Source organism: Engraulis encrasicolus, chromosome 17, assembly GCF_034702125.1.
Source record: "Engraulis encrasicolus isolate BLACKSEA-1 chromosome 17, IST_EnEncr_1.0, whole genome shotgun sequence".
NCBI lineage: Eukaryota > Metazoa > Chordata > Actinopteri > Clupeiformes > Engraulidae > Engraulis > Engraulis encrasicolus.
The window spans coordinates 1,544,113-1,571,216 of NC_085873.1; the positions used below are offsets into that span (position 1 = coordinate 1,544,113).

At 43.9% G+C, this 27,104-nt stretch overlaps 1 protein-coding gene across 1 annotated transcript in view; it reads left to right on the top strand.

Annotated features, from left to right (window-relative positions):
• mpp3b (MAGUK p55 scaffold protein 3b) overlaps positions 1-25,284 on the top strand; it is a 27,169-nt gene extending 1,885 nt beyond the window's left edge. The window contains exons 2-20 of the mRNA XM_063221058.1: positions 904-1,022; positions 1,201-1,278; positions 3,628-3,708; positions 8,210-8,347; positions 8,874-8,955; positions 10,702-10,787; positions 11,213-11,287; positions 12,028-12,126; positions 12,718-12,815; positions 14,940-15,004; positions 17,863-17,883; positions 18,795-18,836; positions 21,098-21,169; positions 21,982-22,134; positions 22,662-22,742; positions 23,216-23,309; positions 24,078-24,186; positions 24,389-24,517; positions 25,105-25,284. Of these exons, the coding sequence (XP_063077128.1) occupies positions 904-1,022; positions 1,201-1,278; positions 3,628-3,708; positions 8,210-8,347; positions 8,874-8,955; positions 10,702-10,787; positions 11,213-11,287; positions 12,028-12,126; positions 12,718-12,815; positions 14,940-15,004; positions 17,863-17,883; positions 18,795-18,836; positions 21,098-21,169; positions 21,982-22,134; positions 22,662-22,742; positions 23,216-23,309; positions 24,078-24,186; positions 24,389-24,517; positions 25,105-25,284 (1,802 nt within the window). The remainder of the gene's footprint in view (positions 1-903; positions 1,023-1,200; positions 1,279-3,627; positions 3,709-8,209; positions 8,348-8,873; positions 8,956-10,701; positions 10,788-11,212; positions 11,288-12,027; positions 12,127-12,717; positions 12,816-14,939; positions 15,005-17,862; positions 17,884-18,794; positions 18,837-21,097; positions 21,170-21,981; positions 22,135-22,661; positions 22,743-23,215; positions 23,310-24,077; positions 24,187-24,388; positions 24,518-25,104) is intronic.
• Positions 25,285-27,104: the final 1,820 nt, after the last annotated feature.

A 27,104-nucleotide genomic window follows, 5' to 3' on the forward strand; every position in this document is an offset into this window, starting at 1 on the left:
AGGACCCACCTCTGGCCCAACAAATAATAAAAAATGAAATGGATATTCAACAGCAACACAGCAACAAATACTATTTAAATTTGTAGAAAATGATTTCAGGGCCCTCTTGGAATACCTTCACGGCCCACCAGTGGATCTCAGCCCAGAGTTTTAGAATCCAGGCCCTGTCCTCCAGTTACAAGGTCTAGTTTTGAATCTGTGTAGGGAGTCATGACGGCTTAGCGTGGTGACCTTGCACAGATGTATTACACTTTTGTATTTTTGTTTATTCTTGTAAATATTTGGAAAGATAAAACCTGTTATAAATGTATAACATCATAGTGGTATGGAAGTGAAATTTAAGGGCCAGCTGCACCTTTGCGCCTTTAGTAGCCTATAAGGAAGGGCTGTGGTGGTCTGAAACGCCTCAAGAATAAAATTGATTAAGAGGGAGCTCATTGATGTGTGTTTTTTCCTTGCCTTACATTAGAGTGGTGACTTCACCTATGGTGTGAGCCTATAATATACATTTCGTGTAGGCTAAGAGATTGAATCATGATGTAAAAGGGCCTACTTTGCGAAACAAATTCTATGTAGAGGTATCAAAAGTAAAAGTAAAAGTTAGAAAAACAAACACAGTTTCCTTACAAAACAGGTAACATACCTGAGTAACCAGTCAGCCTGTGTACTTGTCTTACGATCAGCTAAGCCTGCGTTGGTTGGATCAACTTTGTGGTGTGTTCTAGATTTTTCAGTAACACAGTCTATCTACTTCATTAGGTACAATGTGATAACTGGTGAAACCGCTATATAATATCATGTGCTAGAGTTGTGCTTACACCATCGATTTACTTTTACTTTCATCTTTACTTATACAGTACTTTTAAGCCCTCTGTAAATACATGAATGTGTGCCCCTGTACAGGGCTCCATGAGCTGCTGGCCCTGCTGACGTCTCAGCTGCATCCAGATGCCAACCAGAAGGAGGACCTGGTGTTCCTCAAGGAGGTCTTCAGCGAGAGGAGTCTGGGGTTCCTCATGAAGGTACACACACACACGCACACACACACACGCACACACGCACACACAGTATTTATCACATTATTATACTTGCATATACAGTAGAATGAATTGAATAAATAAATTCATTAATTGATGAGTGGTGTATGTCTGGGTGTGGTCACAGCAAGGTGTTTGTGTCTGTGTCTGTGTTGTATTTTAGATCCATGAAAGGCTGAGGTTGTACCAACGGCAGAGTCCGACACCAGTATTGAACAGTGCCTCCTATCTGGCTGAAGACGTAAGTGTGACACTTCTGCTAACTCTATGTCTGTGTACCGGTAGTTAGCACTCATCCCTGTTGATCTTAACCTTATTTCCAGAGCATGGGGAGGACCATTTTCTAACGATAGACTTAACAAAGCGCTGTGGGAAAATTGAGAAAGGACGTCTGTGACTCCATCCCGGACAACAATTCCGTGACCCCAACAAAAAAACATATTTTGTGTCCATATAGGTCCGTGTTCATCTCATGGAATTCTGTGAGATCAGCCTGGTGGTGGGGGTCTTCATCATGACCGGCTCTTTATGACCACCATCACTAGGACCAGATTAATGCACAGGCTATGGCTGAAAAATTGTGGAATTGTGACAGGATGCAAAATTGAAAATGTCATGTGTTGTGTTGAGTAGAGTTGGTAGATATGTTTTCCTTAATTCGTAGCTTGTAATTATGACACTGTCTATGTCAATTTGTCACGAAATTTGCCTTCCGGGGGCCCCACAGCAAACTTTAGCCTAGGGGTCCCAGGCGGTCTTAATGCTGCCCTGACCATCACCAATCCTATTTCATCATCCCCACCAACCGCCACTATTGATTATTCTGCCAGTGGAGCAATCAGAAATTAACCTCAGAGCCCTGGGCTAGCAAAGGGCCAAATAACACATAAATTGGGTGCAATGGAAATGTCATTGGCTACCCTACCGTGTTTTGAATCTCTTGCACTTCTTGATGTTATCTCGCAAGCAAAAATATATAAATAAATAAATTAAAGAAAGAAAGAAAGAAAGAAAGAAAGAAAGAAAGAAAGAAAGAAAGAAAGAAAGAAAGAAAGAAAGAAAGAAAGAAAGAAAGAAAGATTAAAAATAAAACTGTGAGGTGCAACCCAATTGTGCTATTATAAATATATAACAAATTGTGCTTTCACAAAACATACAAATTCACACCCAGACCCCTGTGCAAACCAGCATTTTATGTAAAAAAAAAAAATACTACACTGTATAGCAGTATACTATACCATATGTTGTCATTTCATCTGCTCCAACCTCTACAATTGATCCTTAACCTCCGGCCCCAGGGGTCCAGAAAATGACCAACCCAGATGTAATGTAAATATAATATAGCCTACTATGGTATGTAAGTCTTCTATGTGCTGTAAATGGGGTCTAGGGAAGTCAAATGGCTCCATCAGCCAGTTCCATCATATGGAACCTTCACTATTGATCCTTCTCCGTCCTCGTGGAGAGCAATCAGAAATTAACCTAAGGAAGACCCCAGGGTCCAGCAAATTACCAAATAGACGTCAGATGGAAGGCAGACATGTTTGCCGAATTTATTGCTTAATAGCCCTTTCTGTCAGAGAGGCAAAATCAAACTCTTTCCCACTTCTCTCTCTCCTCATCTCTCTCTCTCTCTCTCTCTCTCTCTCTCTCTCTCTCTCTCTCTCTCTCTCTCTCTCTCTCTCTCTGTCTCCACGCTGATTTATCCCTTCTCCATGCCGTTTGAATTCATCAGTGCTTAGGCCATCTGGAGACCAGTGGACGTATGCAGGGCTGCTAAGGGGGAAAGAGCTGCAGACATTTGCAGGGCTGCTAAGGGGGAGAGCTTGTTTATTGGTCTCGCTCTTGGCAGTGCCAGTCAATACAGGGGTACGTTTCTCGAAAGCATAGTTGTTAGCCAGTTAGCAACTTCAGTAGTTGCCAATGGGAAATTGCATTGCAACCAACAAAGCAGCTAACATAGTAAGCAACTATTGTTTAGAGAAATGCACCCCAGTACTGGCCGTACTGTGTGGAGTAGTGGCTCTAGATCCTTTTCCTGCCTGGCCACCCTTTTGGACCTACGAATATTTTTGCGACACCCGCCGCCCTCCTCCCTCTTTATTAACATTACAGAATATAATATATAAATCACAGGGAATGCCTGAATAAACCTGTTTACCACAAGTGAATATTCGTATTAACAATTTATGGAATGGTTATATCATATTACCGTATATTAAAGCATAAGGTTTTATGCTATCAGTCTGTTCGCAGTACCTCCGCGACCCACCTTAAGGTCCTGGACCTGGTCAGGCGGCCCGCCATATGGTCCTCTTATCTGGCCAATGCCATGGTGCTATTTTTAACACTGTAACTGTGGTGCAATGGTGGTATTGTAATAGTTACAGTGGACAGTGATGAGCTAAATGATGATGATGATGATGATGGTGATGATGATGATGATGATGATGATGATGATGATGAAATGACAAAGAAGAAGAAGATGATGATGATGATGATGTTGATGAAGAAGATGAAGATGAAGATGGGAGTTGATGCTGATGCTAGCCTCTAATTGGTCCTGATAGTGCCCTGTTGTGATTGGCAGGTGGTGGAGGAGCTGCAGAGTGGAGCACTGGATGGAGACGAGAGGGAGCTGTTCATGCTGCTCACCACACCTCATGTCAAGGTACAGTATCAAAACAAGCAGAGAGAGAGAGAGAGAGAGAGAGAGAGAGAGAGAGAGAGAGAGAGAGAGAGAGAGAGAGAGAGAGAGAAAGAGAGAGAGAGAGAGAGAGAGAGAGAGAGAGAGAGAGAGAGAGAGAGAGAGAGAGATGGGGGGAGAGTTTGATTTTGCCTCTCTGATAGGGCTTATTAAGCAATAAATTCAGCAAACCTATCTGCCTTCCATCTGATGTCTATTTGGTAATTTGCTGAGAGAGAGAGAAAGAGAGAGACACCTCCACAGCTCATGTCAAGGTACTGTAGGAACAAAGAAACACACACAGTAATTCAAGTTCATTATATTTGGCAGTAGCTGTTATCCAAATTGACTTGCAATCAAGGACATAATCCTAGCATACAACACTTGCGATACAAAGTGCACAGGAAATATAGAACAATAAGTGCTTAGGAGGGCTAGTGATTCTTTTTATCTTATTTTAAGCACACTAACACAGGGTTACAGAAAATAGAGTAGACACACACACACGCACGCGTGCACACACACACACACACACACACAGACACACACACACACACACACACACACACACACACACACACACACACACACACACACACACACACACACACACACACACACACACACACACACACACACACACACACACACACACACACACACACACACATTCATTCAGCAGCAAAATCACCTCTGTGTGTCCAAAGGAGAACAATAATGAAGGAAAACAAAAAACAGGAAGATTAGATCACTGGGGGTCTACGCTGTTACGTACAGTATGTCACATAAGTGAGTACACTCCTCACATTTTTGCAGATTTGTAAGTTTATCTTTTCATAGGACAACATTAAAGAAATTTCACTTTGACACAATGATTAGTGATCAATGATTAGCCAACACAGCCCCTTGTCTACCGGTTTTTAATCTGGGGTGTGCTCACTTTTGTGGGTACATTCAAACACTAATGGCTGTACGTATGTTGATTTTTTTTGTGAGTGAGCAACACATTTAACCAGTTATATGTGTCGTTAACAGGTCACTAATCATTGTTTCAAAGTGAAATGTATTTAATGTTGTCCTATGAAAAGACAAATTTGCAAAAATGTGAGGGGTGTACTCACTTATGTGACATACTGTACATGCTTTATCTGTTTCTAGCAGACACATTACCACGACACACTGATCCACTCTCATTAAGCCACCACCGCTAATTAATTTCAACTCAAACGCGTACCATAGGAGACAGAAAAAAATCATAAACACGCATTAAACATGCTCAGACAAGACTCAGAAGAAGCTGGTAATTATGTCAACACAAGCAATTACATGAAAAAGGAGAGGGAGGAGAGAGAGAGAGAGAGAGAGAGAGAGAGATGTGGAGAGAGAGAGCGAGAGAGAGACAGAGAGAGTTGAACAGAGAGAGAGAGAGAGAAAGGGGGAGAGAGAGAGAGAGAGAGAGAGAGAGAGAGAGACAGAGACAGAAACAGAGACGCAGAGAGAGAGAGAGAGATGTGGAGAGATGGAAAGGGATAGGAGAGAAGGGGGCTGAGGGATGAGCAGAGAGAGAGAGAGAGAGAGAGAAATGCCATCAGATGACATTTCTATAGCCTTCACTAATTGCATTCGCTCTCTCATTCCCTTGGCAAGCTTCTCTTCTCACCCACTCCCTTCCTCCCTACTAATCTTTTCTTTCCCTCCTCCTTTTTCATCACTCTTTTGGTACTTGTGGTCACTGTAATGCACTTTAGTGCCTCTACAGATTAGAAACGCAGAGTTAATTCAACACTCTTATGACAATAATGTGGTCCGACTCGAATTCAGTGTTAAATTCAACTTTTTGACTGTTAACACTCTGAAGCCACATATGCTCTAAAACAGTGTTAAATGCAACCCTCTGACTGTTCATTCAACAGCCAAAAAGATGGATTGTCACTAAATTAGTTCGAACCATATATTACAGAACACTGACTCTGAGTGCCCTTCATCTGTGTGTAATGACGATTGAATCGCACCACAAATTTCCCCTAGCTCTGCCGCCCTCCTTCTTGTCTCCCTGCATGTGTTCCCAAGCCAGTGGCATCATGTGACATGTCTCCTTCATTTTCACCTTTCCTGTCTGCCCACTACAGAGGAATATCAGCGTGTCACTTCCCTCCCTCCTGCCCCCACCCCATCTCAACCTCATTATCTTCTCCACCTATCATTCCCTCTGCCTTTTTTCTGTCTGCCTGTCTCCTTCTCTCTCACTCTAGGTCTCTCTGTCCATTAGTCCTCTCATTTGTCTGTCTGCCAGTCTGTCTGTCTGTCTGTCTGTCTGTCTGTCTTCCTGCCTTCATCTCTCTCAATGTCAGCATGTCACATAGGGGTGTAAATCACAGCCTCCATGACGATACGATTCTGTATCGATTTCTTAAGGGAGCATTTCGATTATTTTCGATACTTAAGAATGCCCCACGATACGAATCGATTCGATTTTTTCCAATTACTTTTCCAATTTTTTATGTTATGGAGCTAGGGCATTGTACAGGGGCCAGCCATTCGATTATTTTCGATACTTAAGAATTCCCCGCAGTACGATACGATACGATTAGATCGGTTGCCATTGGATGGATGCATTGATACATTTCGAATATTATTTACACCCCTAATGTCACACGATGTCCCTTGGCATTGCTAATTTCCACGATGCCACAAAGTGGAATGTGCGTATCCCCATTATGCACAGTGTTTCTGCCAGTGGAACGCTAAAACAGTCGTTGAAATGATTTTACCACCATAATACTACACTACAATGACATTACACAGTACATTTAGGTATACGATGCGCTTGCCAGTCTGGTAGCAGCCAATTTCAAACGGGCAGAGTGTTAACAGGCTAAAAATGGGAGCAAACCACAATGTGTAAGAGACAGATGTCATACAGTGCTGTATTTCTGCTTAAAACGAGTACGTAAAGCCGTTATAATGGTTAGGGAGTTGGACTGTAGATCAGTGTTTCCCAACCTTTTTTGTCTCGCGTACCCCCTAAGCCTCTTAGTTGTGCCATGAGTACCCCCTAATTCATGTTCTATATCGCTTTCTCTCTCCTGATGTGACTGCTCCATACATTTGTTATAATAATAACATTTTCCCAAGTACCCCCTGCAGTGTGCTCGTTTACCCCTAGTGGTACACGTACCCCTGGTTGGGAAACACTGCTGTAGATCACAGGGTTGCAGGCTATAGATCACTTCTATTCTTTCTTTTGATCTGTCCCTTGTTTATCGCTTTCTGTGTGTGTCTGAGTTTGCCAGACCCCTGAAGTAAAACTGTCCTAATGTTACATCTCACCCCCATCCCACTCTCCTCTGTGTCCTCAGTGGAGAACAACAGCAATAGGGCATACTTCTCCTTGCCCCTAGTCTTTGGCATTGTTGCTTTTTTAAGATTGTTTGTTTTTGCTTTTGTTTTCCTTCTCGCCCCTATGTCAGCCCCCAGTCTTCTGACTTTTTGACTCTACCCTAGATTATACATTATTTATCTATACCCTTGCAATGTCTCAATCCATATTGGCATATCTCTCTCTCTGTGTATGGTGTGTATGTGTACATGTTATATATATATCATTACATTACATTACCTGACACTTTTATCCAACTTGCAGTTATCCGACTTACAGTTATTTTACGGGGTATTGGGTAGAGTCCCTGGAGCAGTGTGGGGTTAGGTGCCTTGCTCAAAGGCACCTCAGCCATGGAGTGAGATAGGCAGCGGAAGGGTGGGATTCGAACCTGCAACCCTCTGATCTAAAGCCCATCTCCTTAACCGCTAGGCTACAACTGCCTCATATACTATCAGTCTGTACTGTAGTGTTTTGTCCTGCCCTTGCCCCAGTGAGTGCTAAGTGTGCATGATTCAGATTCTCTCTCTCTGTCTCTCTCTCAAACTTTATTGTGCCTTTGTTCTCTTTGCTCTCTTTTTTTCTGTCTGTCTGTCTGTCTGTCTGTCTGTCTGTCTGTCTGTCTGTCTGTCTGTCTGTCTGTCTGTCTGTCTGTCTGTCTGTCTGTCTGTCTGTCTGTCTCTCTGTCTCTCTGTCTCTCTGTCTCTCTCTCTCTCTCTCTCAAGTCAAGTCAAGTCAAGTCAAGTCAGCTTTTATTGTCACTTTCTTCATATGCACAAGTGACAAGTCATACAAGGAAAATTAAATTACGTTTTCTCTCTATACCATGACAGGACAGACATATACAAGACTGACATTTTACAGACTAGTAAGTAAAGTGCAAGACAGGGCAGGTAACAGTGATGGACTGGTAACAATAAGTGGTCAATAATAAATACAGTACAAATGAACATTTAACACTTAACATTTAACATTCAACATTCAACATTGAATTCTCACATTTCTCTCTCTCTCTCTCTCTCTCTCTCTCTCTCTCTCTCTCTCTCTCTCTCTCTCTCTCTCTCTCTCTCTCTCTCTCTCTATCTCTCTCTCTCTCTCTCTCTCTAGGCTGTATTGAGTGTACATGACACGGTGGCCCAGAAGAACTTTGACCCGATCCTCCCGCCGGTACCAGAGGACCTAGACGACGAGCTGGAGGAGGAGTCAGTCAAGATCGTACGCCTGGTCAAGAACAAGGAGCCACTCGTGAGTAGGGCAAAAGATAGATAGATAGATAGATAGATAGATAGATAGATAGATAGATAGATAGATAGGTAGATAGATAGATAGATAGATAGATAGATAGATAGATAGATAGATAGATAGATAGATAGATAGATAGATAGATAGATAGATAGATAGATAGATAGACAGACAGACAGACAGACAGACAGACAGACAGACAGACAGACAGACAGACAGACAGATACGTACACAGACAGACAGACACAGTAAAGCAAACTATGCCAAGAGAATTACTGCAGTGCATAGTTTTATTGATTTAATAGGGAGCTGTGAAATTTGACTGGAAGTTGAAAATTTGGGTGAAATGTTGTGTGGATAGCATTACAACTGCAACATTCCCTTGGTCTGTAGTATGTTGACATGAGGTGTATAAAAGTGTTTGTGTGTTTGTGTGTGTGCGTGCGTGTGTGTGCGTGCGTGCATGCGTGTGTGTGTGCGTGTGTGTGTGTGTGCGTGTGTGTGTGTGTGTGTGCGTGTGTGTGTGTAGGGTGCGACCATCCGGCGGGATGATGTGACTGGTGCAATAGTGGTGGCCAGAATCATGAGGGGAGGGGCAGCCGACCGCAGTGGTGAGTACACACACACACACACACACACACACACACACACACACACACACACACACACACACACACACACACACACACACACACACACACACACACACACACACACACACACACACACACACACACACACACACACACACACACACACACACACACAGAGAGCACATTGTACAACTTACAGGTTTCCCACTGGTGCTTGAATTCCTAGAAAATGCTTGAATTTCAATTAAGTGATTTCAAGGTTGTGAAAATGCTTGATTTTCTGGGGAAGTGCTTGAAAATGCTTGGAATTTGTGTCAAGTCGAACTCAGTAAGCCAAATAATAGAAATAAATTGTTCATGTACATCAATTTTAGGGTGTCGAATGGCAAATCCCATCTGACATCTCACTACCTCAGATTTTTTATTAGAATGCAGGAAATTGCTTCTTAAAAACACAACATTTTCTGGGGGAGGACCCCCATTTCCCCTTCCTGTGACCTATTAAAGGTGCTGGAAAACTGGAAATTTGGTGCTTGAAGGTGCTTGAAAAGTGCTTGAATTTGTTCATGAAAAAGGTGTGGGAACCCTGAACTTATCTTACAGAGTGTGTCTACAGGCCTTCATGCATCCTCGTACTGTCAGCTGACCTCAACTCAGTGGCGGAACAATTGTCCATAGGGCCCCAGGGCAAGACACTTGTAGGGCCCTCCATACGGCTTGCTCAGGTCAGATTAGGGACCTCAAGACCAATACAGGAGGGCCCTAGGCCCTGGGGCAAATGCCCTGCTCGCGCTCCCTATAGCGCCGCCCCTGCCTCAACTACCGCCACAATCATTACCATAGGAAAAAAATTGTAATTTCCTTCCGACAATGTGTTGGAGTAGTTACTAAGCATGTCACACCACATTCATCTGTGTGTTGTTGTTGTTGAGCATTAGCATTATTCAAATGACAGCGTGACAAAAAATATTTCACACAATCCCAGAGATTATGGCCAGCTTGCCTGATTACATTTAGCAGATTACAGCATTATTATTATATTGAGTAACATTGCTGCTATGGACATGATGATGATTATGCTCCTCCTCATCCTATCCATAGAAAGAGACAAAGGATTTGCTCTGTGTGTGTGTGTGTGTGTGTGTGTGTGTGTGTGTGTGTGTGTGTGTGTGTGTGTGTGTGTGTGTGTGTGTGTGTGTGTGTGTGTGTGTGTGTGTGTGTGTGTGTGTGTGTGTGTGTTTGTGTGTGTGAGTGTGCGTGCGTGCGTGCGTGCATGTTCGTGTAGGTGTCTGTGTGTGAGTGTGTGTATGTGTGTGAGCGTGTGTATGTGTGTGAGCGTGTGTGTGTGTGTGTGCGTGTGTGCGTGTGTGGTGCATGTGGTGTGCGTGTGTGTGTGTGTGTGTGTGTGTGTGTGTGTGTGTGTGTGTGTGTGTGTGTGTGTGTGTGTGTGCTCAGTAAATACCTGCTTATAGCCTACTGTAGCCTACATGGTTCGTGGCCATTCCCTGATTGCCCTGTATGCAATCTAAATATGCGTGTGCGTGTCTTTTTTGATAAGCATGTCGGAGGGTTTACAAGGCATTACCACACTGCAATCATCTAAATACTCTGTGTGTGTGTGTGTGTGTGTGTGTGTGTGTGTGTGTGTGTGTGTGTGTGTGTGTGTGTGTGTGTGTGTGTGTGTGTGTGTGTGTGTGTGTGTGTGTGTGTGCGTGCGTGCGTGCCTGCGTGCGTGCGTGTGTGTGTGCGTGTGATGTGAGCCAGGTCTGGTGCATGTGGGAGATGAGTTGAGGGAGGTGAACGGCAACCTCATCATCCACAAGAGACCAGACGAGATCAGCCAGCTACTGGTACGTTGCCAAGCAACCACGTGGGCACCACATAAACAACACAGAGCATTACAGCCATTGTGAAAATATGCACTTAAATTGATGTTTTAAAACGCTTAAGACACACCCCCTTGTTATACATTTTTCTATTTTCCAGAATGGCAACGACGTAGTCATAATGTATTACTAGCCACTGTGTAAAGTCGTAGTGAAGTGATAAAGTCCTAGTAAAGTCCTTCCAGCAACTATTACAGCATCCCACTGATGGAACGGTGTTCATTATGAGTAGCCTACACATAATTGACACAAAATGACTTTGAGACATTTACCAGAACATTTTCATGTTTAAATGCAAAATGAAATGGACAGAAAATGTAATTACATATCGGAAATGCTAACATGATAAAGTAAAAGCAATTTTAAAATCAATTCTACATTCTTTGCAGTCCCAGTCCCAAGGCTCGATCACACTGAAGATAATCCCCGCCATCAAAGAGGAGGACAGAATCTGTGAAAGCAAGGTACACTTCCTAGACTTAACACAAACTAGACTTACAAGTCATACCAATTAGCATCAAGTTATGCATCCAAGATACATATTCATATTTAATCAGTAATGTATACAGGATGATCAATGAACTTATGCAAGTGTAACTTTAGGGGCATAGGATGTATACTGTAGATGACAATTTGGCCTACCTATTGTTAAGTAAAATCCCTACCACATTTACCATCCAACCATGGTTGAATCAGCTGTAACCTGTGTTATATTGGAAAGAAAATGTAGACGGGTTTTTACATTTCTAAACTACGTTCACCTGTCTTTCGACAGCTCTGCAACACATATGTCCTTCTAGTCTTCTCTCATGCAAATGTACATAAGGGCACTGTACCAGAATGCTGTTCCAGTCTAAAATGTTCTCCCAACGTTCTCTACAGCAAGTGTATATGAGGGCCCTGTTCTGAGAGGGGGATGTGCAATATGTATTTTTTTTGGCATTACTTTGGACGAATGTTTGATGTTTGTTAGGGCCAAGTTGAAAAAACTATACTGACAGCGACTGTCTGTTTTGTTCCACGTTTCCTTGTGTAGTACGCCTGTATATGTGTGCTATTTTTTCTGTCTGCTGTGCTGTTTCTGCTGTTACTGTGCATCACCCTCTCGTGTCCAAACTAAATTTCTCTCCTGAAGAGTCAATAAAGGTGTATCTTATCTTCTCTTCCAATCTAAAATGCCCCCTCATATCGTTCTCTCCTGCAGGTGTACCTGAGGGCGCTGTTTGACTATGTGCCGTTCGAGGATAAGGCAACCCCATGCCAGGAAGCGGGCTACCCATTCCACCGCGGCGACATCCTACAGGTAGACAATCCAACATATTTGATAACTTTTTATTATTTTTTAAGTCCACAAGGTTAGGTTAGTTTCGTTTTTTTATTAGTTTCCACCTGGGAGATTGTATTTGTCTCGGAGACAAGGAGGTTGCAGCACCATAAAAGCAACAGCAACCAACAATATAAAGTGGCATACAGTATACTGTATAGTAGCCTACATATATACATTACCAGTAAGTAGTAATGTAATGAAGAGTTGCACAAATCCCTTCAAGACCAATATGCACTAAAACAAGTCGAGACCAAGACAAGAACAAGACCACGTGAAAATGTATCTACTATTCACTTATTCATTTTTATGCAGATATATTCCTTAAATCTCAAACATTTCATCATTAAACACACTCAGTTTGTCCCATGTATGAAATGTGTATATATTGTCAACACTGACCCTCTGATGAAGACAGAAGCTACACTGTCGAAACATGTCAGGAAAAAACACAACTTTTACATGTCTAAAAAAAAGAAAATAACGAGTACTAATTTAACTGATTAACTGATTTATTAGACATAACAAATGTTACAGGTACATACTGCTGTTCCTTGCCTTACGTTGCAGGTGGTGAGCCAGGACGATGCCACCTGGTGGCAGGCCAAGCGTGTTGGTGACAGCAACCTGCGAGCCGGACTCATCCCCTCCAGGCAGTTCCAGGAGAAGTAAGGACAATACAATGTACCACAAAATACACACACACGCACACACACACACATGCACGCACGCACGCACGCACGCACGCACGCACGCACTCACGCGCACACAGACACACACACACACACACACACACACACACACACACACACACACACACACACACACACACACACACACACACACACACACACACACACACACACACACACACACACACACACACAGTTTATTTCCCCTGTTCCTGTTCCAGTGTATTTACTTCATGTGTAGGCTAATGCTATATACCGATTATTAGCATATCAGATAGATAGTTTTCTACCTTTAAGCAGAGTTGGAAAGTAACTAATTACTTTACTCGCGTTACTGTAATTGAGTAGCTTTTTTGTGTACTTGTACTTTTTAAACTACTTTTTAAAATTTGTAATTTTACTTTTACTTGAGCACATTTTCTTTCGAGTAATGTACTTCGGTACATTTTACAGCACAATCGTTACTGAGTTTAAAAAAAAACAAACCTCTAGAATTCTAGCCTAGTTTATAAAGAGTTGGCGCGTGCAACCTCTCACTCAAACACTGATGGCTGACATGGAGGCTGACGATGGAGATTCACTTAACTCAGAGGAGATCAACATTAGCTGTTCTTCCTCTAACCCAGTGCACCCCTTGCACATCTAGAGGCAGAAGACGCTGATTGTTAAAAAGTAACTTTTTACTTTTACTCAAAGTAAATTTTACTTGAGTAGATTTTTTGACTGGTAAATTTACTCGTACTTGAGTACATTTTCAACAGAGTAACAGTACTTGTACTTGATTACAATATTTTAGTACTCTTTCCACCTCTACCTTTAAGCAAGTAGCCATGAAAGAGAAAATGCAGTGGCAGGTTCTAGAATGATCCCAAAACACATAAGAACCTCATTACCTCCAATGGGGATAGATAGATCAAAGGAGACATGAAAAAGAGAATACTTTACATGGAGGCAGGGCCGCTCACAGATTTGGCTGGGCCCGGGACAACATCATGTGAAGAGGCCCCTCACCTAACAAATGCAATGTAATCAGGACCCAATTTTGGGCCCCCATTCCCCCTGGGCCCGGTACAGGTGACCCCTTTGTCCCCCTGCATGGAGGGCACCAAATCCCCTAGTGTAGTGGCAGGGTATGACGAGTTCTACAATGACCCCAACATGATGAAAGCTCATTATCTTCGATGGGGAATAAGCACTGGACACCATGTACCCCACAGTCATCCGCACAGTCTTTTCTACAGCCATTATAGTGTCTATAAAAAGCTACCGCTAAGCATACATTTTGAACAAGCTGTGCTCACTTCTGCTCTGTCTCCGCAGTGCAGCGGAGCAACGGTTATGACCTGTAGCCTGTACCTTGTCAGTGATGGGTAACATGGATTCATTAGCAGGGTTGCCAGATGAGCCCAAAAAATGCTCAAAACCCGCCTGGAAGCATTATGTCCTGCCCAATTTCATTTTCAACTAAATTCTATTGATTTCTATGGCCAAACACTTGCAGGAAAACCCGCCCATATGCCCTTTTTACCCATTTTTACCCGCAGACGGCTGTCCTAAGCAGCCCAATTGGGTGGGAAATTGCCCAATCTGGCAACTTGGATTCATTAGTAAGAGCGCAGTAGCACAACTGGACAGGAAAAATTGAATATTTGGCCCTGGATTTCTAACTACTGGCTCTAGTTTGCCCACCACAAACCTACACAGTTAGTGCTAATGATTGTATGTGAGATAGTATCAGTTGAATGAGGAATCACATAGTTATAAACGGTAAATGTAAGCTTTGTTGCGAAGACTGAGCATACTCTGTGAATGCTGCAGCAACATACATACAGTATGTGAAGTGAATGTATCTACTATAGCGTATGTAATGTGGGCATGAATGTATTCTGAATATTATTCGGTACAAGTACATGCTACCGTATGTGAATGCATCATTACTCTTCTGACTGTGTCTATACAGTTGTACATCAACTGAATACCTACTTTATGAGAGTGTATATCAGTCCATGAATTATACTGTGAATGAGAACCGAAACAGTTATTTCAAAATATTGGGGAAAAAAACATGCACATAAAATGTATTTTCTTTATGTTTCGCAGGCGACTGAAGCACAGGATGAAAACGGGTACCTACCAGGGTCCCATATCCCCCACCGCTCCACCATGTGAGTGTTCCATTACCCAGAGTGCAGTGCGGCACGTCCCTTTGGCCACATGTCATTAACTGGGCTCGTTAAACGGTCAGGGGAGCATCGTTTTAAAACTGACAGAGAGGAATAATGGATTCGGTCATAAACAAGCTCTCTCTCCCTCTCTCTCTCTCTCTCTCTCTCTCTGTCATCACATGTGGGTGCATGTGTGAGAATGAAAACACCCACACAGACACATACATTACATGTAGGCACACAGACAAACACACACACACACACACACACACACACGCGGACGTGTGTGCGCAGGCATGCACGCGCACACACACACACACACACACACACACACACACACACACACACACACACACACACACACACACACACACACACACACACACACACACACATAGGGGTGGGCGATATGGCAAAAATGTTGTATCACGATTTTTTAACATGAAATCACGATTTCGATTTTTTATCACGATCTTCCATCCAAAAAATAAAAACAACAAAAAACAACTTTCATATACTTGCAATTTGTAATTTGCAGTCAATAAAATGTTAACACACTGATGATACTCTCATAAAGTGTACAATTGGAATACAATAATGTAAAGAATAAAGTGAAGACAACAACACAAGTGAGAAAACGTCACTCTGATACTGATAATAAACATCCTCACTGCAAGACGATCTATACGATTTCTCCAATTTGGCAGATTCGAGACGATATTTTACTCAATATCGCGATTCACGATATAATATCGTCATATCGCCCAACCCTACACACACACACGCAATGCAAACACACACAATGCACACACAATGCAAATTCGCAGATATTTCAGTAACACTGTGGTGTGCTTGCTTGCTTAATGCGTAGGTGCGTGCGTGCATGCGTGTGTGTGTGCGTGCGTGCGTGCCCGCGGCATACGTGCGTGCGTGTATGTATGAGTGAGTGAGTGTGTGTGCGTATACACCTATGCATGTGTGTGTGTGTCTGTTAATCTGTCTGTCTGCAGGCTCATCCACATTCTGTATGTGTGTCTGAGTTTGGGCATCGAATCCACGTCTTTGTCCATATTTGTGTCTGTGAGTGGTGTTTTTGAAAATCCTGACAAAAATCACCATATTCCAGAATATTCTACCAGGGTTAATCCCCTGATGTTAAACTGCAAGCTGCCTGTCATCTCATTTTTAAACCACAGAAAAGCAGCTCTTTGAATATTTCTGTTGCACACTGATGGCCAACATTTGGGCAATCTCGATCTGACCCAGATTCCGTGCCCTCTGCTTCAGACAAGCATCAAACAAGCATCAGCTCTCTGTAAATGCTTTTACAGCATGGCTTGGCTTAGGATTGGTCAAATATGACCACAGGACAGGTCAGATTTTAAGCCGTATTTGGCAACATGCTGTCTGACACACAAGACAGATAATCTGTGTGAAAAACTGACCAAATGTCTACTGTGACACATTTTGAATTTTAAAATGTGCTGTGCTGTGCTGTGCTGTGTGTGTGTGTATGTGTGCGCGCGTGCGCACACATGTGTGCATGAGTGTGTTAGCCTAGTAATCCAGCGCCACCCACTGGACGCCAATTTTTTTTGCCTGCAAGTGGTCTGGCCTCGGACGGTTGAACGTTGCCCTGAATCTGGCAAACCAATCAGAGCGCAGAGATTTGTTTTGAATCAAAGCGGGTGGGGTTTAGAGGGAGTGACGACGAAGCTTGCAACGCTGGGAAAGCACATCAATGAGAAAGATGGCGCTGATTGGTCAGAGCGTCGGCCTATAGGCACTGGCATGGTTTGAAAGACAACGGGTTGTTCTCATCAACAGTCTTCGGATGTACTATTCATTGGGGCCAGACTAAAATCCACATCTCACATTTAGGCTGGTCAGTGTTTCCCACAGAAATTTTGGAAGCTATGGGGGCAGCCGGGATTTTTTTTCCGGGGGGAGGGGTTGTTTTCACACGGACCTTGGGGGTTTAAAAATGCAGTACAGTGAATCATTTCTGTTTACAAAAGTTTCATTCGTCCCTCATGCAGGGGTCTATGTAATGAAAAAAATAATAATAAAACAAAATAGGAGCAGAGATAAGAATTTAAGAGTACTGTGAAATTGTTAACGCATAGACAAAAAGGGTCTAGAAGGCTATGCCTTTTCCCCACACACACAGGCGTACACATTCTACATGAGGGGTGCTCGCCAGTTTTTCAAAATTCCTCCCATTAAAATGGCTGAACAACATATTACACATTTATGTCTATATTCACATTCATTTCTATATACAGCCCGATGTCTCCTCTGCCGTGTCAATGAAGGCCTGTCACCTAACTCATTACAACTGTAAAGCAAAGCCTGGGGAGTGTTAGTAAACTCATCCCAACTGTCCCTTCTCTGAATGTTTTTTTATTGCTCCCAAACCCAAGTTAACTACAACAACTTGACTAGGCTTTTGATCCCTCTGTCTTTCAAGCACTTGTAGTTTTCTCTATAGGATGTATTTACTCCAGGAGGAAAATGCGAAGGAAATCGTAATTCAAATCGTTTTTAACAAAAACGGAAATCGTAAAAAAAAAAAAATATATATATATATTTTTTTTTTACATTTTCGGAAACTATGGCGGCCAAATTTAAACTATGGCGGGCCGCCATAGTTTCCTCAATGTATGGGAAACACTGCTGGTTTATCAGGCTATGAGTGTGTGTGCGTGTGCGTGTGTGTGGGCGTGTGCGCGTGTGCGCGCGCGTGTGTGTGTTGGCACACATATCCTTTGCCTGGGTACTGTGCCACTGGGGTTCACTATTTCATTTGTGATAACTTTGTGACCCTCTCCTATTTCCTTTCCCCTTGCTGCACTCAGCTGACCAGACTAGTGAACGAGGTAGGTTCATGTTTTTGCTTGAAGTTCACACAAGGTACCGTAAATGTGCCACCCACAACAAGACAAAATACATGATAGCAGAAACATCAGAATGCCATCCAATGTTAAATGTGTGATTTCCGAAAGAGCATCAAATCAGTGGCCACAGCAGAGTCATGTGCCAAAGTGAGTGGGACAATGAATAACAACAACAACAACAACTAGGTTCTCCAAATTACAGGTCATCAATAAAACCAATCAATGTAGGCCCCTGGAGGTCAGGTTTACCCAAACACAGGATTGAGCTCAGACAGGCAGACAAAAAGAAAGCCTAGCAGGCAGCTAGCACCCCCACCCTCCACCACGCCCTTTCCCAATCTTGCTTTCTCTTCCTATAACTTCCCTCAGTTGTCAGATTGTCTGGACACTGGTATACCAGTGGACAAATCTCAGCTCATCAAATTTGCAAAGGTGGACAAAACTCCTCTAATCACATTGTAAAAGGGCATGCATCTCCACTCATGTTTTTTCAGGATTGGACAGTTCTCCACCAAGGCGGTCAGTTTTTGTTACTGATAATAAAACTAAAAGTGCCTACTGTATGTTTCTTTACGTTCTATGGTGGTAACAAAATCACTTTCTTTACGGATAGTCAGTCGGCGTTCTGTCAGCCTGTCAAATTTGATGAGCAGAGATTTGTCCGGTAGGAGAATTGTCTGACATCCCTGGTCAGGGTATCTAGCTGCTGTCCCAGCCTTCATCCTCTTTGTACCTTACCTTTTCAGCCACCCACGGTTACCAAAGCAACCTTCATATGGTAACTGTTTTCAATCCTTGTACCTGTTCCTTGTCCTGTTCTTTCATCCTTCCCTATTCCTTTCTTTCTTCCTCTCATCTCCTCTCTCTTGCACCCCCCCCCCCCCCATGTACAGAGGACTGTGACAGTGATACAAGTGGCAGTGGCCAGCACATAGGTGAGAGCATACACCCATACGCCACACAGCAAACACATTGCTAACTGCTAACGCTAAAGCAAATGCTGAATTGTTGCAACACTGTGGGCTACTACAACTGTTTGTTTGTTCTGTCAGCTTCTGGGGTCTTTGTACTCATCCATTCGTTGCTGTCGTCTTGTACGTGTACACATGGCTGAGCTTCGCCAGATTCTGAGTGTGTGTTCAATATGGTGTCTTTATCTTGTGATGGCCACACAAGGGTCCAGTGCTGCCATTGCTTCTTGGAGATCCTTACTACACACAGCTTGTGTTGGAATGGCTTAAGGCTCTGTTCTGTTTCCCTCTGAGAAACTCTTTGTGTCAGCTGTGTTTACATACTTGTCTACTAGTGTGAGTGAGAGTGAGAGAGTGTGTGTGTGTGTGTGTGTGTGTGTGTGTGTGTGTGTGTGTGTGTGTGTGTGTGTGTGTGTGTGTGTGTGTGTGTGTGTGTGTGTGTGTGTGTGTGTGTGTGTGTGTGTGTGTGTGTCTGTGTGTCTGTGTGTGTGTGTGTGTGTGTGTGTGTGTGTGTGTGTGTGTGTGTGTGTGTGTGTCTGTGTGTGTGTGTGCACGTGTGTGCGTGCGTGCGTGCGTGCGTGCGTGCGTGCGTGTGTGTGTGTGTGTGTGAGAGAGAGAGAGAGAGAGAGAGAGAGAGAGAGAGAGAGAGAGAGAGAGAGAGAGAGAATGTGAGTATGTGAGTATGTGAGTATGTAATGGTGGCCTTTGGTGAAAGCTATCTGTGATTTGGATTTTTGGTTTGCTTTGCAGCCAATGACATATCTGCTGCCATCTGGTCACACTTACACAAACAAATAAATGACACCACCAACAACAACCAGGCTGCTACTATTCCAAGTACCCCATTACATCAACTGTTACTAATGCTGCAATTATTTTAACATGAGATAGGCCTATAACACGTACCTTTATAGCAGGTGATAAATAACAATAATCACAATAGACACTCTTGGCAGACACAAATACACGTGGCATGGCTTCGCTTGTGCACTGTCCTGTGAAGTTTTACACTAAGTCTGTGCTTCCAGTGTCAGTCGAGTGCACCTGTCCTGTCTTTTACGTCTCCAGGTGTATGTGCCAGGGATGGAAATGAACTTACCAAAAATGGGGCTTCTGTAAAGGATGCCAACTAGCCAGAGGTGGCCAAAGTAAAAGCACAAGTACACCCGTCTCCAAAAGAGTTGTTATTTTTGTACATACATTTTCATTCGGGAGGGTTGTAGCTTTCATATGAGTGACTTCTGAAGCCAAGTGATTAATTGAAAGTCAGGTTATTAGCTGTTATTCCAAACAGATGGATAGGCGACAACTCTTTTGGAGACGGGTGTACATTTGTGGTGTAAGTAGGCCTACAACACTAGCACATGATATTACATAGCAGTTACAACAGTTACTCCACTGTTACAGACTACATAATCGAGTGGCTAGGCTAAAAAGAAACCCACTAAACTTGATCCAGTCAGCGCATAATCAAGTACATCACTGATCACTCTATGGTAACTATAGACCAGTTACACAGTGAAATTGCTCACTGAAATTACTGAAATGACTACTGGGCTTAGTTTTTTTTCTTCTACTTTTTCTTTGGCTACCTCTGTAAACTTGACTCCCGAAGCTTCACACAAATGCGCTAGCTAGCGCCTGAGCCATCGGCATAGACCTTTAGCTCAGTGGTTTCGCGCCTCTGCTCTCTTGCCAGGGCAATTGCTGGAGATCGTGAGTTCGAGCCCAGAGTGGCAGACTGACCTTGTATACACTTAAGCTAGGCTCAAACTACATGATATCCGGCCTGATTCTCAACTGAAAACCCCCTTACATCAATCGGTGGAACGTTACCCCCCAGGACCACGTTCTAAGATAGAACTTTGGCAGCTCAGAGAGTCACCGATCACAAATCGTAGATATCAAACAGTGTTTGATATTTGCGACTTGAAATAGAATGTCGGGCATTGTCTTGGGTGGTCACGATCAGGGATAAGATTGCCAGGTGCGATTCTCTTTATGTGGGCGCTGCAGCCCGACGTCAAAATCGAACACAAAATCGGGAGTCGCGTAGTTTGAGCCAGGCTTTAGATTATCATTGTTTCAGATTACAGCCGCATTATGCCAGCATTCGGCTATTGGCTGGCACCAGTTTCCATCCCTCGTGTACACTGTGTGCTAGCGTGTTGACATGATTGCATGGGTGTGTGTCCACTTCCTATGTGATGATGGTCTAACATTAGCTGTAGTTTCTCCCAAGTGGAAGGCGGGAACACCGTCGTGTGGCCAGGCTTTTTCCTGGGAGTTTTACACAGGTACATGGCAATGACATCACACCACACAAGCATTATCTCATTAGACTTTGTTTGTACAGTACAAGGAAGAACTGGGAATAGGGAGATTGGTCAGCCTGGCGTCAACACAAGTGTAGCTCCACAGACACCATTGGCTGGTGTGCTTCTTCAAAGAGAGCAGTCCATCAAGCAATCCTGACTTAAATTCGTTCTTAGCATTACACTGGATGGAGATGTGAAAAGATTAGTAATGAAATGAAGTCGTATCTACATGCATACAGTATGCCAATGTGTGTGTACATGATAAGACTGGTTTAACATCTTGCTTGCAACAGCGATAGTGGTTCAGCTATGGGGAAAAGAATATGGTTACAATGGTAACAGTTGGCATTGTGGTATTGTAACTTTTTCTATTTCAGGTAATATTCTGGCCTGTAACATCGCAATGCAACTCTACTCTATTTATTAAATCTGCCTGATGTTGTATGTTAAATAGCCTGAGAAGGTTGTGTTTGTGTACACTTTGCAACGGATGCAACACAGAACATTTTTGACAAATGTAATTGTTGCTGCAATGTGTTTTTACAGTAATTGATATACATATGTCATGTGCATGTGTAGATGTATGTTTGTATGTGTGTATGAGTGAGTAGGAGTGTGTGTGCGGTATGTACACCTGTTGTGTGTCTGTCTGTATGGTACGTGTGGTCATTTGGGGAGATTTTTTTGTGTAAGTGTCCATATGTTTGTGTATCTGTGAGTAGAATACAATCCCCCCACCCACCCCTCAATAAACACACACACGTACCTACCAACCTCTCTCTGCCCGCTAGCCGGTCTGCGTAGGAGTTTCCGGTTGAGCCGTAAGGACCGCCAGGCCTCAGGGGAGACGCGGCCACCAGACGAACCGGAGTTCCTGATCTACGAAGAAGTCACCTACTACCAGCAGAAGCCCACCGACCGACCCCGACTAGTCGTACTCATTGGTATGGCAATACGTATGGCAATGTGTGTGTGTGTGTGTGTGTGTGTGTGTGTGTGTGTGTGTGTGTGTGTGTGTGTGTGTGTGTGTGTGTGTGTGTGTGTGTGTGTGTGTGTGTGTGTGTGTGTGTGTGTGTGTGTGTGTGTGTGTGTGTGGGTGTGTGTGTGGGTGTGTGTGTGGGGGTGTGTGTGTGGTTTTAAGTCGCCTTCTACCAGCAGAGGCCCACCATTGTCCTCATCGATGAGGTGCTAATATTATGAGAGAGAGAGAGATTGTGTGTGTATGCGCTTGCACTTGCTTGTGTGTGTGTGTGTGTGTGTGTGTGTGTGTGTGTGTGTGTGTGTGTGTGTGTGTGTGTGTGTGTGTGTGTGTGTGTGTGTGTGTGTGTCTGTGTCTGTGTCTGTGTCTGTGTCTGTGTCTGTGTCTGTCTGTCTGTCTGTCTGTCTGTCTGTGTCTGTGTGACAGTTAAACAAGTAATAAAATGCCTCCGCCCCTCTCTCTCTCTCTCTGTCTCTCTCCCTCTCTCTCTAGGGTCCCTGGGTGCTCGTATCAATGAGCTGAAGCAGAGGGTGATAGCTGAGAACCCCCATCGCTATGGTGTAGCAGTGCCACGTCAGTACAGGATTCAGTGTTTTGGGCTTTTTTAAAATGCAAAACCCACATTTGAAAAACCACACCACAGCATAACAATTCATATCAGAGTCGACCTATAAACTTCTTCATTTAGTTCATATGCCATATATGAAGTAAATGAAGAACTTTATAGCTGAGCTTTCATATGAATTGCTATGTTATGGTGTGTTTTTTCAAATCTGGGTCTTTGGTGAGCATTAACACTATTCTCTCACCAGTACTGCGCACTGACTGTACATTTTAGACGGTCTGTTTTCACCAAAGCAGATTTTCACGCACAGGTGTGTGTGTGTGTGTGTGTGTGTGTGTGTGTGTGTGTGTGTGTGTGTGTGTGTGTGTGTGTGTGTGTGTGTGTGTGTGTGTGTGTGTGTGTGTGTGTGTGTGTGTGTGTGTGTGTGTGTGTGTGTGTGTGTGTGTGTACGTGTACGTGTGCGTATGCGTGTGTGTTACAGACACCACTCGAGCCCGCAAGAGCCATGAGAAGGAGGGAGTGGAGTACCACTTCATCTCAAAGCAAGCTTTTGAGGCCGACATACAGGCCAACAAGTAAGATAACACACAAACGCACCTAGGCACGCACACTCACTCGCACAAAAAATGACTTGTATGCCCCAGTGAGGTAGTAGTGCGTTTCATGGTGAGATTTTTTCACTTTTTTGCTCTTTTTTTCACGACACCCATGCCCAACTTGTTTCGTTATTTCACATCATCAAGGCTTGACCATAAAACAAAGAGAAAAATAAACGCCCTATAATTCTGGGTGTTGTGTTTAGCATGCAATGACTTATAACAGGTAGCCCTACATGCACTACAACTTGGTCATTGCCATTCTGGTAACAACCAATGTTGTGTTTTAACAGGTTAATTTAACACTTGATACGTAACTGTTAGCAGTAATGAATTCTCAGTGGCATGTGGCACTCTGCACTCTGCACTCTGATTCTGTATTGGACCCTCCCGGAAGTGTATATAGTGCCAGACTGCCATTAATAATGTGTTTGTGTTGTCTTACATCGTCCGGGTGTGCATACTACTGTATCTGTTATTCAATTGTATTGATGTCTGTCCTCATTTCTGTCTGGAATATGTTTTGCTTGTGTCGTTTGACAATGACGTAGTGTACATGTGCAGCTTTTGTTTATTTGAATATTCAATGGTGCTGATGTCTACTGTACATGTCTGTCTTGTATTCTATATAATGTATATGTCTACAGTACATGTTGGCTGTGACAAGTGACAAGTTCAGATGGAGGTGAAAACGAATTTCCGATTGGGGACAATAAAGGCTATCTATCTACTGTATTTATCTTCAAGGTTTATTGAGTTTGGTGAGTACAAGGACAACCAGTACGGCACCAGTCTGGAGTCCATCCGCACTGTACTGGCCAGGAGCAAGCTCTGCCTGGTGGACATCCAGCCCGAGGTGAGCATCACATCACTAAGGTGATGGTTACTCGTACTGTATGCAGATATTTTCAAACGAGGATTTTTTTTATCAGCTTACGTAGTAACACGACATGTGGACAAAAATAAAAACTCCATTGTGACAGGAGCGTTGTAGTCCCCTAAATGGTCAGTTGTTGTCTAATGTTGAGCTGTGTCCTGTCTGGTTGATCTTTCTGCAGGCCCTGAAGATCCTCCGGACAGCGGAGTTCAAGCCCTACGTCATCTTTGTCAGGCCACACGTGAGTGACAGCCTAGTGACACGCAGCGCCTCCCTCTCACCCACCAGGAGTGACAACGGACACATCACAGTGGGTGGCCAAGATTTGTATTTGTGTGTGTGTGTGTGTGTGTGTGTGTGTGTGTGTGTGTGTGTGTGTGTGTGTGTGTGTGTGTGTGTGTGTGTGTGTGTGTGTGTGTGTGTGTGTGTGTGTGTGTGTGTGTGTGTGTGTGTGTGTGTGTGTGTGTGTCCGTGCGTGAACTCTCTCCAACTATCCCTCTCTCTCTTTCTCACTCTATTGCTCTGTCCCTCTCCCCTACTCTCCCTCTCTCTCTCTATCCATCGCCACTCTGCAGGTCAAATGGACCTAACTGTCTCTCTATCCCCTTCTCTTCTGCCCTTCCTTCTCCCCTCTTGCACTCTCTCTCTCTCTCTCCCTCTCTCTCTCTCTCTCTCTCTCTCTCTCTCTCTCTCTCTCTCTCTCTCTCTCTCTCTCACAGTCTCTTTCCATCTTCCTCCTTATATATCTCTCTGCCTCCCTCCTCCCCTCTCCTCTTCGAGGAAATGTGCCATTCTGCAATTAAAGTAACACAGCAAGCATACCCTAGGCCTAACTCTCTCTCTCTCTCTCTCTCTCTCTCTCTCTCTCTCTCCCCCTCTCCCTCCGTCCTCCTCCAGGATGAGGACCTGCAGGAGATGCGTCACTCTGCGGATCAGATGGACCTGCAGTACGGCCACCTGGTGGACCGCGTGCTGGTCAAGGAGGACACGGCCACCGCCGTCACCGAGCTACGCAACGTCCTCGACCGCCTCGACAAGGAGCCCCACTGGGTCCCCGTCCCCTGGGTCCGCAGCTAGCCTCACACCCCTCCACCTCCACCCCACCGCACACAAGAGCAACAACACAAAACAACCAAGGGAATACAAATGAAAGAGCAGTACATATTTGATTTTACACTTTTACCTAGCCTGATTATCATCGACTTTCAAATCTCTTCGAGACTTGGTATGACCAAGAGCATAACAATTAACACTTCCCAAGCGGGATTTCTAAAACGGCCTCCCTTGGTTTGCTAATGCTTGTTTGCTTCCCAACAAAGTGGGAGGAGTTCCCGATTTTGCGGGAGCTCAGAAAGTACTTGCATTGCTCTTGACCTGACTGGTAACAACGCTGAAGCTGTTGCGTCACTAGGTAGCCTGGCTAACTTTTACCATTCTCAATCGCCTCAGCAGAAAACCACACTGAGTCACCATCCACTGGGTTTGTAGCTAGCAGCAACAAAATAAAGTAAATACAACTGATATGAAACAAATACAAATGAAAAGCAACACTACATAGTAGATCTCACAGTGTTACTGCAACACATCTATTATCCTTGATGGCCTCAACAAAGCTGCAATGTAAATCTATAACCTACTGTACATTTTCACCCATCCCCTCCAACTCCGCCTCCCTCTTCTTCCTCTTCCTCCGTCCCTCCATCCATCTCTCCTCTCCATTCTTCTCCTCCTTCTCTTTTCTTCTCCCACCACTTCTCCAGTGAAATGAATGTCTTCTGTTGTTCAGCTGCCCTACCAGAGGTTGGTCCTGTCGGTTACAGCACAGTACGGTACAGGCCGACCTCTCGTAGCTCTTCTCCTCTACCTCTCTCTTCCATGTCTGTTGCCATGGTGTTTGATCTTGTTGTTCTACTCTGCCAGTGATGGGCTACAGTGCATGACCTCTGACCTTTTAGGGACAGACAGATCTCAAAGGTTTTCTAGGTTCCCTTTCTCTGCAGATCTCCTCTGAACACAGACCTTGACTGAGCACAGCACACTGAGTATCTGACATTCTGGTTTATATTCAACAACAAGAATGTGTATTTACTATAGAGCACAATATCACAACTATACAATTGACTCAAAGTGCTTTCAAATACACGTACACATTCTCACATTCACACATCAGCTCTGGAGTCTGCCAAGAAGGCGCCTGTTGTCCGGGGTTCATGTGAGAAAATGCACGCACACACACACTCACACGCACGCACGCACACACACACACACACACACACACACACACACACACACACACACACACACACACACACACACACACACACACACACACACACACACACACACACACACACACACACACACACACACACACACTCAAATAGTAATAATTCAATTGGGGGTGGCAGGGAGACATCCCTGTTCACTGCTCTGCCACTGGGAGAGGTTCTGCGCTAAGAACGATGGTCCCCAGCTGATGACCTTTCAGGTAGCAAACCAGGCACCTGTGGAGTCCATTTTCTTCAACGTTATTGCAGTTTTGACCTTTCTACCATTTTTTAATCCACCCTCAAACATCAGTGTGAAGCTGTGCTGCCAATGTCGGTTCAATATTGCCTGGTTACCCCCAGACCTAATCACAAGTGAGATGTCTTTCAGGTCCGAACGATTGTGTAGAACTAAAGGCAGTATGGGAGTTCCCAGGCTGGGTCCTTTAGGATTTGGGTCAAGTTCTGTTGGTTATCGCAAAATGTAGAGAGTATGTCAGAATAGAGTCCATTGTCACAGTTACTGCTTTCAGGCTGGCGAGAACAGTGCTGTTGCCTGTTACATGTCACGGTTTGCAGAGAAAAACAAACCAGTATTTTTTGGGCACCAACTTTATGGCTCTCAGTCAC